The sequence below is a fragment of the Salvelinus alpinus genome, chromosome 10 (assembly GCF_045679555.1).
Source record: "Salvelinus alpinus chromosome 10, SLU_Salpinus.1, whole genome shotgun sequence".
Taxonomy (NCBI): Eukaryota; Metazoa; Chordata; class Actinopteri; order Salmoniformes; family Salmonidae; genus Salvelinus; species Salvelinus alpinus.
The window spans coordinates 8446158-8458657 of record NC_092095.1 but is presented as its reverse complement, the minus strand read 5'-3'; the positions used below and the strand labels follow the sequence as shown (position 1 = coordinate 8458657).

At 40.9% G+C, this 12500-nt stretch overlaps 1 protein-coding gene across 12 annotated transcripts in view; it reads right to left on the bottom strand.

Annotated features, from left to right (window-relative positions):
* Window positions 1-12500, bottom strand: part of LOC139531481 (eyes absent homolog 1-like) — a 119574-nt gene that overhangs the window by 76687 nt on the left and 30387 nt on the right. For 3 of the 12 annotated variants that reach the window (XM_071327961.1, XM_071327966.1, XM_071327962.1), the window contains exons 3-7: window positions 11878-11943; window positions 8928-9005; window positions 6844-6910; window positions 6203-6348; window positions 3243-3440 (exon numbers count right to left, since the gene is read on the bottom strand). In XM_071327961.1, the coding sequence (XP_071184062.1) occupies window positions 3243-3440; window positions 6203-6348; window positions 6844-6910; window positions 8928-9005; window positions 11878-11943 (555 nt within the window). Of the gene's footprint in view, window positions 1-3242; window positions 3441-6202; window positions 6349-6843; window positions 6911-8927; window positions 9006-9819; window positions 9898-11877; window positions 11944-12500 lie in introns of those variants that run through there. The other 9 variants (XM_071327965.1, XM_071327972.1, XM_071327964.1 and 6 more) reach the window with 6 other exon arrangements.

Here is a 12500-nt window from a genome sequence, read left to right as displayed (position 1 = left end):
AGTAGAGCCCCTAGTAGAGATAATAGATACCTTAGTAGAGCCCCTAGTAGAGCCCCTAGCAGAGATAATAGATACCTTAGTAGAGCCCCTAGCAGAGATAATAGATACCTTAGTAGAGCCCCTAGTAGAGATAATAGATACCTTAGTAGAGCCCCTAGTAGAGATAATAGATACCTTAGTAGAGCCCCTAGTAGAGATAATAGATACCTTAGTAGAGCCCCTAGTAGAGGTCCTAGTAGAGCCCCCCTAGAGCCCCTTTCTCCCTCCCTCTCCCCCTCCCTCTCTCCCTCCCTTTCTCCTCCTCTCATTTCCCCTCATTTCCCTAATTTCCTCTCTCTCTCTCCCAAGGCTGTAGAGCTGTACAGCAGAGAGTCGGCAGGCAGGCATGCAGTATTTGGTTAAGAGGTGTGGAAAAGAGGCTTCCCCGGCCGCTCCACACATCTGCTGTTCTTTTGGCCTTATTTATTGTGAGATGCTCTGGAGGTTTTTCAACAACATGTGGAGATGTTTCTAGTATCACACGTTATTCAGTGGAGAGAACACACAGCTTACAGCTAGAGATGATACAGTGCCTTCAGAAACTAGTCATATCTCTTGACTTATTCCACATTTTGTTGTGTTACAGCCTGAATCCAAACTTTTCTCACCAATCTACACACAATACCCCATAATGACATCACAGTACCCCATAATGACATCACAATACCCCATAATGAGATCGCAATACCCCATAATGACATCACAATACCTCATAATGACATCACAATACCCCATAATGACAAAGTGAAAACAGGTTCTTAGAAATTGAAAATTGAAAATGAATACAGAAATACACACCCCTGAGTGAGTACTTTGTAGAACACGTTTTACAGCTGTGAGTCTTTCTAGGTATTATTTTCATAATTCTTCAAGCTCTGTCAAATTGGTTGTTGAACGTTTCTAGACAACCATTTTCAGTTCTTGCCCCAGACTTTCAAGTAAATTGAATCCTTATGAGCTTATTGACACATCTGTGCCTCAATCCAAGTAAACATAATTCAAAAAATCCCCCATCAAAATCAGTTACTTTAAACTGGAGATCTGTGCATGGGCTGCGTCTCAATCCACCTCATCTGCAGCGGAAGGTGGACGAGCTACAGCGGTGTTTGTCAGACCATGAGACATCCCAAAATCGGCCTTCTCACAAAATAATGGCTGTAGTGTACGAAAACACTTGATGGAAAGATTAAGATTGAGATTTAGCCAGGCTGAGGTTAGCCAGGCTAATAGGCTACAGTTAGCTTTGGTTAGCCAGGCTTATAGGCTACAGTTAGCTCTGGTTAGCCAGGCTGATATTTACAGTTAGCTCTGGTTAGCCAGGCTTATAGGCTACAGTTAGCTCTGGTTAGCCAGGCTGATAGGCTACAGTTAGCTCTGGTTAGCCAGGCTGATATTTACAGTTAGCTCTGGTTAGCCAGGCTGATAGGCTACAGTTAGCTCTGGTTAGCCAGGCTGATATTTACAGTTAGCTCTGGTTAGCCAGGCTGATATTTACAGTTAGCTCTGGTTAGCCAGGCTTATAGGCTACAGTTAACTCTGGTTAGCCAGGCTTATAGGCTACAGTTAGCTCTGGTTAGCCAGGCTAATAGGGTGCAGTTAGCTCTGAAGATAAAGCGAGTGAGAGAGAAAGAGACAGCGAGACAGAGAGCGAAAGAGCACGCGCGAGAGAGAAAGAGAGATGGCGGCAGTATTGTAAATCAGTCTGTAACTTTCATGGAGAGAGACCATGTTTCTGTACCTTCCCCAAAAGAGGAGAGGTAATGGCTGGAGGTGAGGAGGTGAGTTGAGGAGGAGAGAAGGTTAGGAGATGAGGTGAGGAGAGGAATTGAGGAGAGGAGGTTAGGAGAGGAGGTGGGAAGGTGAGTTAAGGAGGAGGAGAGGAGGTTAGGAAAGGAGGTGAGGAGAGGAGGAAAAGAGAGGTTACGAGAGGAGGTGAGGAGAAGAGTTGAGGAGAGGTGAGGAGGTGAGGAGAGGAATTGAGGAGAGGAGGTGAGGAGAGGAATTGAGGAGTGGAGAGGAAGAGAGGAGTTGAGGAGGTGAGGAGAGGAGGTGAGGTGAGGAGGTGTGGAAAGGAGGTGAGGAGAGGAGTATCGGAGAGGAGGCTCGGAGGTGAGAAGAGGAGGTGTGGAAAGGAGGTGAGTAGAGGAGGTGAGGAGAGGAGCTGAGGAGAAAAGTTGAAGAGAGGAGGTGAGGAGAGGAGGTGTGGAATAGAGGTGAGGAGATGGGTTGAGGAGAGGAGGTGAGGAGAAGAGGTGAGGAGAAGAGGTGTGGAAAGGAGGTGAGAAGAGGAGGTGAGGAGACCAGGTGTGGAATAGAGTTGAGGAGAGGTGGTGAGGAGAGGAGATGAGGAGAGGTGGTGAGGAGAGGTGGTGAGGAGAGGAGGTGAGGAGAGGAGGTGAGGAGAGGAGGTGAGGAGAGGAGGTGTGGAGTAGAGGTGAGGATAGGAGGTGAGGAGACCAGGTGTGGAAAGGAGGTGAGGAGAGGAGGTGAGGAGAAGAGGTAAGGAGAGGAGGTGTGGAAAGGAGGTGAGAAGAGGAGGTGAGGAGACCAGGTGTGGAAAGGAGGTGAGGAGAGGAGGTGAAGAGAGGAGTTGAGGAGAGGAGTTGAAGAGAGGAGGTGAGGAGAGGAGGTGTGGAATAGAGGTGAGGAGATGAGTTGAGGAGAGGAGGTGTGGAAATGAGTTGAGGTTAGGAGGTGAGGAGAGGAGGTGAGGAGAAGAGGTGAGGAGAGGAGATGTGGAAAGGAGGTGAGGAGAGGAGGTGAGGAGAGGGGGTGTGGAGAGGAGGTGTGGAATAGAGGTGAGGAGAGGAGATGAGGAGAGGAGGTGAGGAGAAGAGGTGAGGAGAGGAGGTGAGCAGAGGAGGTGAGGAGAGGAGGTGTGGAGAGGAGGTGTGGAATAGAGGTGAGGAGAGGAGGTGAGGAGAGGAGGTGAGCAGAGGAGGTGAGGAGAGGAGGTGAGGAGAGGAGGTGAGGAGAGGAGGTGAGGAGAGGTGAGGAGAGGAGGTGAGGAGAGGAGGTGAGGAGAGGAGGTGAGGAGAGGTGAGGAGAGGAGGTGAGGAGAAGAGGTGTGAAAAGGTGAGGAGAGGAGGTGAGGAGAGGCGGTGAACGAAGAAGCGATGAGAGGAGGTAAGCAATTGAGGAAACGTGAGAGGAGACAATATGAGGAGATTACAGTACACTATATGATTATCTTTGTTCCTCACCTGGCATCTGATAGCTGTATGGAGCCTGGCCCGTCTGAGGGGTGCTGAAGCCTGAGCTGTAGCTGAGGAAGCCTGCCTGTCCTGGGGATTGGGACTGGCTCAGTCCGCCCTCTGTCTTTATGCCTGCCCATAATGCACCTGAATCAGTTACTGACACCTCGTCGGTATGATGCACACACAGTTCCCTGCTGTCAGACTCTAAGCCAAAAAAGCAATTGAGTATTTTATTAAATGCTATCAAATATAGTAAATATATTACTATTTTTATATATTAGTATGTTTATTATTATCCTTGATAACTGAGTGATTGTAATAGTAGTTACTATATGTGTTTTAACAATTTGCTCGTGAGTGTTATATCTGCTGCAGTGATACAGTCATTTATCCACACTTTGCAATCAACAGTAGTCTGTGATGGTTTAAAAATGAACAGATTGAATTTATACAAAAGTTATACAAGAAATATGACAATTTTTTTTTTAAATTTAACCTTTATTTAACTAGGCAAGTCAGTAATGAACAAATTATTATTTCAAATGACGGTCTATCTCGGCCAAACCCAAACCCGGACGACGCTGGGCCAATTGTGCGCCGTCCTACGGGACTCCTAATCACGGCAGGTAATGATACAGCCTGGGAATCAAACCAGGGTCTGTAGTCTGAGATGCCCTAGACCGCTGCGCCACACGAGAGCTCACATAGTAAAACACTGTACGTTTCAATGTCTGAAAGATGGGTGATCTCTACAAATTGTACAAAAGTAATTAAAACCGAACGCACTTGTTTGTTTTTAGTAAACGGCCCTTTGCTGACGTGGATCAGGCCCAACATATTTCCTACGCTACGGCAGGTTTGTTAGCTGCTCGCTACCACTAAAAACAAACACTGTACGTGTCTCTCAAGTGGCACCCTATTCCCTATATAGTGCACTACTTTTTGACGAGGGTCTATACTGCCCTACCAAGCAACAAAACAATAGCTGCTCATAACGTGGAACTGAGAACAATACCTTTTATTTACCTCGGTTTCACAGTAACTTTATGCAGATACTGGTAACATGACCCCCATTTTCTCCTGAACACAATACAATAGAGGCAGGATACTTGCCCACATGATTAAGCATGTATTTAATGTAGCAAAAATTACATTTACTCATTTTAATCGACCAAATGAGCAGTTACTGCCTTTTTTTGCTTGGTAGGGCAGTATAGACCCTCGTCAAAAAGTAGTGCACTATATAGGGAAAAGGGTGCAATTTGTGACGTAGTCTGTAAATTCCCGCTCATATCGGACATTCTGTAGGGGTCAAAGCCCTCTTAAGACTTTGGACAAATAAACAACATTGTGATGTGCGTTTGCTGTTTTGTTCCTGAAGAAACCGGATTTTTTGTTTTGGCAATTTATATCGGTAATCTTTTTTTCCGATCTGACTGAATAGCTTGATAAACACATTTTTTATTATTATTTTACAGCGTTGAAGAAATATGACGCAAGTACAAAACAACAGCTCAGCGAAGTTCTAGGACACCTTTCTGAGGCATCGTGGGAACAAACTATTTGTCCTGAGCTAAGCATTTAATTGCAATACCCCCCCCGCCAACCCCCATGTGAAGGATTGTAAAGCAACTAACAGTTCCAAGAGGCTACATTCCCACAGTTATGATATTTCTACAAAATATATTGGACTTAATTCAGCTTTAGCTAAATAGGAATTAATCATATGATATAATGAGCATAGTAATGTAACTGAATTAGAATTGGATTATTTAAAAAAAATAAAGACGCATAGTTTATTTATCTTAATATAGTAATAACCCTATACTGTATCTCTAATTAATACATCTATACTGTATAATACATATATACTGTATCTCTAATTAATACATCTATACAGTATCTTTAATTAATACATCTATACTGTATAATACATCTATACTGTATCTCTAATTAATATATCTATACAGTATAATACATCTATACTGTATAATACATCTATACTGTATCTCTAATTAATATATCTATACAGTATCTTTAATTAATACATCTATACTGTATAATACATCTATACTGTATAATACATCTATACTGTATCTCTAATTAATATATCTATACAGTATCTTTAATTAATACATCTATACTGTATAATACATCTATACTGTATAATACATCTATACTGTATCTCTAATTAATACATCTATACAGTATAATACATCTATACTGTATAATATATCTATACAGTATCTTTAATTAATACATCTATACTGTATAATACATCTATACGGTATAATACATCTATACTGTATCTCTAATTAATATATCTATACAGTATCTTTAATTAATACATCTATACTGTATAATACATCTATACTGTATAATACATCTATACTGTATCTCTAATTAATACATCTATACAGTATAATACATCTATACTGTATAATATATCTATACAGTATCTTTAATTAATACATCTATACTGTATAATACATCTATACTGTATCTTTAATTAATACATCTATACTGTATAATACATCTATACTGTATCTCTAATTAATACATCTATACTGTATAATACATCTATACTGTATCTTTAATTAATACATATATACTGTATAATACATCTATACTGTATCTTTAATTAATACATCTATACTGTATAATACATCTATACTGCATAATACATATATACAGTATCTCTAATTAATAGAAAGGGGGGATGATATGTATACATGGGTACCTCCATGTATTTTAGATATAGTAAATATAATTCAGATAGGCATGGGGTTGGCCTGTGCTTACCATAATAATAGTATATACTGTATACCGAATATGATAATACACATATCTGCGTGTATTTCAGCCAATAAGGTATCTCCATGTAATGTAGATATATCTCTAATGTGTTTCGATAAGTACATCTATACAGCTCGTTGTTCAGAGGCGTAGGATTGGCCTGTGCTTACCATAGGCAGGGATCCCGTAGGGTTGTCCAGGCTGGGGGTAGCTTGCATAGGCTGCGGCCTGCTGCATTCCTGTGGTGTACTGTGTCTGACCGTACGCAGCCATATTTTGGGATGAAGGAGTAGGGAGAATATGTGGATATGGTCTGCTATTTCAGAAAAGAAACAAGGAGAAGAGAGAGAGAGTGAGAGCGAGAGAGAGAGAGAGAGAGAGAGAGAGAGAGAGAGAAGGACACAGAGAGAGAGAGAGAGAGAGAGAGTGAAAATTAGAAAAAGAAGAAAAAGAAGAGAGAGAGAGAGAAAGAAAGAAATGAACATATTTTACCCACAAAATCATAACACAAAGTTCGTTCACTGACAAATTCTTTGTGATTCTGCTATATAATTTTTAAAAAGTGGGCCGAAGCCCGCAAAAAGAGAGATAGCCATCGCCTGAGCTGGTATACACTACAAAATCATAAGAAATCGCAAAAAGAACATTTTGTTGCAAGATAATAATTACAACAGTTTGGTAAGTGCACAAGCTGCACACATCCAGGCAAACAAAGCAGGTAGAAACCACATCTTGCAGCAGGATCTAATTAAAGGAACCAAATGAAGTTGGATTCTGTTTATTTTCTAAAGCAAAATAAAAGAAGCCTTACTTGGAAGGGTAAATCTGCGAGGAGAACTGGTGTGTTTGTCTTGGGCTGAAGCCGCTGGTTCCAATGACTGAGTTGAAAAAGAGAAGAGGAGGCAAGCACATATTTTAACATTAAAGATATAAGGTAAATATTATCTTTCGCCAACAGAACTTCTGGAAAGTGTAATTGCGCTGCGTTACTCTATTTATTTCCTCAACCTTATTTAAGGTTCAAAACGCAGAGCGCAATAATGAAGTACAATAATCAGGTGAAAAAACGCAAAGGGTTTATTCTGCTATCTAGAACCTACATGGAACTAAAATAGTTCTACCTGGAACCAAAAGAGTTCTACCTGGAACAAAAATAGTTCTACCAGGAACCAAAATGGTTCTACCTGGAACCAAAAGGGTTCTACCAGGAACTAAAAGAGTTCTACCTGGAACCAAAAGGGTTCTACCTGCAAACATAAAGGGTTCTCCAATGGGGACAGCCAAAGAACCCCTTTTTTCTAAGAGTGTACAGTGCATATCTCTAGTTGTGGTCCTTGGTCAAAAGTAGTGCACTATACAGGGCATAGGGTGCCATTTGGGATAAACACTGCCATATGCTGTCACTCCTCCGTAGTGTTTGGTCTAAAGTAGTGTACTATATAGGGAATAGGATGCCATAGGGCTCTGGTCTAAAGTAGTGCACTATAATAGGGAATAGGGTGCCATAGGGCTCTGGTCTAAAGTAGTGCACTGTATATAGGGAATAGGGTGTCATTTGGGACGCATCCTCTGTGAGATACTTCGGCACTGCCATGACGACCGCTAGACTAGATAAACACAGTATGGATGGTCTGGATCAGTGTGGGCCTATGTCCTGGGCCTGTGGTCTGGGCCTGTGTCCTTGGCCTGTGGTCTGGATCAGTGTGGGCCTGTGGTCTGGGCCTGTGGTCTGGGCCTGTGGTCTGGGCCTGTGGTCTGGGCCTGTGTCCTGGGCCTGTGGTCAGGGCCTGTGGTCTGGGCCTGTGTCCTGGGCCTGTGTCCTGGGCCTGTGACCTGGGCCTGTGGTCTGGGCCTGTGTCCTGGGCCTGTGTCCTGGGCCTGTGGTCTGGGCCTGTGGTCAGGGCCTGTGTCCTGGGCCTGTGTCCTGGGCCTGTGCCCTGGGCCTGTGTCCTGAGCCTGTGGTCTGGGCCTGTGTTGCAAATGGAACCCAATTCCCTGTATAGTACAATGCTTTTGACCAGGGCTCTATGTGAGAAGGCTTTATCCAAAATGGCACAACATATTATGTAACTGTATGTAACTGTATGTAACTATGTAACTATGTAACTTTGTAACAGTATGTAACTGTGTTTAACTGTATGTAACTATGTAACTGTATGTAACTATGTAACTGTATGTAACTGTATGTAACTATGTAACTGTATGTAACTGTATGTAACTATGCAACTGTATGTAACTATGTAACTGTATATAACTATGCAACTGTATGTAACTGTATGTAACAATGTAACTGTATGTAACTGTATGTAACTGTATGTAACTATGTAGCAATGCAACTGTGTGTAACTATGTAACTGTATGTAACTGTGTGTAACTATGTAACTGTATGTAACTATGTAACTGTATGTAACTATGTAACTGTGTAACTGTATGTAACTGTATGTAACTGTATGTAACTATGTAACTGTGTAACTGTATGTAACTATGTAACTGTGTAACTGTATGTAACTATGTAACTGTGTAACTGTATGTAACTGTATGTAACTATGTAACTGTATGTAACTGTATGTAACTATGTAACTGTATGCTGTAAGGCCTCAGGGAAAAATCGTTATTAATATTGAACACATCAGCAGCACCTGCCAGTCGGACTTAACCTTGGAATTCTGAAAACAGATCTCTCACACACACACACACACACACACACACACACACACACACACACACACACACACACACACACACACACACACACACACACACACACACACACACACACACACACTAGGGACATCACACACACCTATAATCGCACACAATCAACCCCTACCCCTCTCCCCCTTCACACACACACATGTCCCTTCCCCGGCCCCCGTCCCCCGTCCCCCGTCTCACCTGATCCTGAGAAGCTGTCTAGGGAGACGTCGGCTACTGGGGTGGTGATGTCACTGCTGCTCATAGGTTCTGTTTTAACTGGGGACAAAGACAACACACACACCATCAGCGCACACACACACAGCAACAACACCATCAGCACACCAAAACACACGACAACTAAACAACAACAACTTATTTTCAGGTGGGTTTGGTTGTGTGGGATGGATTTTAACATACACCCAAAAACAGAACTATAGTCGAACTCTCACACAGAGGAATGTGTTATGAACAATACCAGGGTAGAATGCAAGAAATATTTGACTAATTAAAGTCAGTTACAACTTTTACATTCTGTTCCTTTAGACTAGAACCTAATCGTTTAAAAAATAAAAATATGTATTTATAATAATACTCCAACGTTATTGATAGTTTTTTTCCTTGGATTAACCACGGAGATCCTTTCATTTATTCTATATGGGATTAACATATTCCTCATGGTAAATTCTCTTTAAGAACTTTTTGAGGAAAATAAAATATTAGCCTAATTGTTATTGTTATTTTATTTTATTGTTAATCAATTAGGCCAACAATGAAGATGTTTTTCTCATTTCAACCTGTTGAATTAACAAATAAATTAAATTAATTAATAAAAACACCATCTTGAATGCTGTTAAACAAATATAAAATAAATCCATATGGCATTCACTAGGTATGCACTATTAAATGTGTCTCCATCCACGGCTTGAGCATGCACTGTTAAAACAAGACCTCCACAGTAACAGGCAAACTTACAGCCTATCAATACATTTTAACCCACCACTCAATCAAAGTAATCAATCAATTCATATTAAGATATTATCAAATTGAAACAATTAATCAGTAATGGTCACTAAATCACTGGATGGCTTACCACAGGTTATAAGGTAGCGTCAGGGGAAAGATAGGTAAACACAGTCAATAGTAGGAGGATACTGGTGTAAAATGGCCCCTGTATGGAGAGGGAGTCAGTCTGCATGGACGAGCAAATACGATTGAAACAATGTATGGTATATTAAGTGTTTTAAAGACTGTAGTGAACGGAGGGTGACCCCGTGGCCCAGCTGAGCCTCTCAGAGTTACAGTATACCACTGATAGCTCAATGGAGAGGATTTCACAGTTATCTGATAGCTCGGGAATCTTTGACATCATTTTGAAATCAATCTATTTCACTTCGGGCAGCAGGCAGGCAGGCTTTGGGGATAGGGAGGGGGAGATGAGAGAGAGGAGAAGAGGGGGAGAAAGGGAATTTCTTTTTTGGCAAAACAAATTCACGTGATGTGGGCAAAGGGAGTCATGCTCGGTGGGTTGGTCGGTGAGATCTATCTCTCATGGTTTTGAAGAAGTCTTTTCCTGTCATGTTTGATACGTTTCCACTATGATCATTCTGCTGAGAAACACATGTTGACGGGAGAATAGGAGGGAGCGTTTTCTCTAGAACAACACACCAACATGTCTGCCTTGAAAATGGATAGAGATAATATAATAGGGATAAATTGTGGTGTAACTATAACACAATGGAATAAATATAACACAGTGGAATAACTATAACACAGTGGAATAACTATACCACAGTGGGATAACTATAACACAGTGGAATAACTATAACACAGTGGGATAACTATAACACAGTGGAATAACTATAACACAGTGGAATAACTATAACACAGTGGAATAACTATAACACAGTGGTGTAACTATAACACAGTGAAATAACTATAACACAGTGGAATAACTATAACACAGTGGTGTAACTATAACACAGTGGAATAACTATAACACAGTGGAATAACTATAACACCGTGGAATAACTATAACACAGTGGAATAATTATAACACAGTGGAATAACTATTACACAGTGGAATAACTATAACACAGTGGAATAACTATAACACAGTGGTGTAACTATAACACAGTGGTGTAACTATAACACAGTGGAATAACTATAACACAGTGGAATAACTATAACACAGTGGTGTAACTATAACACAGTGGAATAACTATAACACAGTGGAATAACTATACCACAGTGGGATAACTATAACACAGTGGAATAACTATAACACAGTGGAATAACTATAACACAGTGGTGTAACTATAACACAGTGGAATAACTATAACACAGTGGAATAACTATAACACAGTGGTGTAACTATAACACAGTGGTGTAACTATAACACAGTACATGCACAAACTAGCACACACACACACACACACACACACTCAGGTTGCTACAAACCAGCAAACAATAACTAATTTATTCAGAAAACCCAGCATGTCAAAGAAAGGGGGAGAAAACTAACGTAATAATGACAGTCTATACCGATTCATGAACCATGGACTCATTCCACAAAGAGTCTATAACGATTCATGAACCATGGACTCATTCCACAAAGAGTCTATAACGATTCATGAACCATCGACTCATACCCCAAAGAGTCTATAACGATTCATGAACCATCGACTCATACCCCAAAGAGTCTATAACGATTCATGAACCATGAACTCATACCCCAAAGAGTCTATAACGATTTATGAACCATCGACTCATACCCTAAAGAGTCTATAACGATTCATGAACCATCGACTCATAACCCAAAGAGTCTATAACGATTCATGAACTAATGGACTCATAACCCAGCAGTCTCAAACCATGCTTTAGAAGACTCAACATAACACAACGAGTCATGTTGAAAGAGTTTCCAAATGAAAAGGTACAATAGTTGAAGAAACTATGATCAAATTAGACAAGTCACTTAAGAGTCACTTAATTTCAATTCATTAATTCGTTTATAAAAAAAAAAGTGATGTCACTTTGTAAAGTGTTTTTCTTTCGCAACTCTCTCTCTCTCTCGTTCTTGTCTTTTTTCTAAGTTGAAAAAACACCAAGTATTGTCCTTTCATTGTGTCCACACTAGAACTGCACCAACCTGCAGCCGATTGTGAGCTAGAGCTTAACAACCAGTCAGCTGTGGTGAGCATTGTGATGCTATCACCTGCGGGGAAACAGAGAATACATAACAGTCTGATTTTACCGCCGCTCTGTGCCAGGCTCTTTGTCCTGCGTTAGAGAAGAAGAACAACAAAAAATACACAGTGGTACGCATCCCAAACAGTACCCGACGCCCTTTATAGTGCACTTCTTTTTTAGTCAAACTTCCAGTCAAAAGTAGTGTACTGTATAAGGGTGCCGTTTGAGACGCAGCCCCAGTGTCTTAACCACAGAAGGACCTTTTCCCTTTTTCCTAATCAAGATTTTACATTTTCAAGGTACACTTTTAAGAGTTTGTGTGGGTTTGTAATAGGGGCTGCCTGCTATCTCCATACACCTAGAGCAGTGGTTGGGACACATCAGCACGACTCAACAGAGTCAATAGGGACGTTTACAAATGTGCTAACCACACGCAAAGTAAAACACATTTTTATACCGGGGAACTTTTTGAATAATTACACGGGTGCTTAAATATACTGTTATTAATAGTTCCTCTGTAAAACACAGAGACAATAGCATCAGATTTACAAAAGTATATCATTTTCATATCTATATTAAACA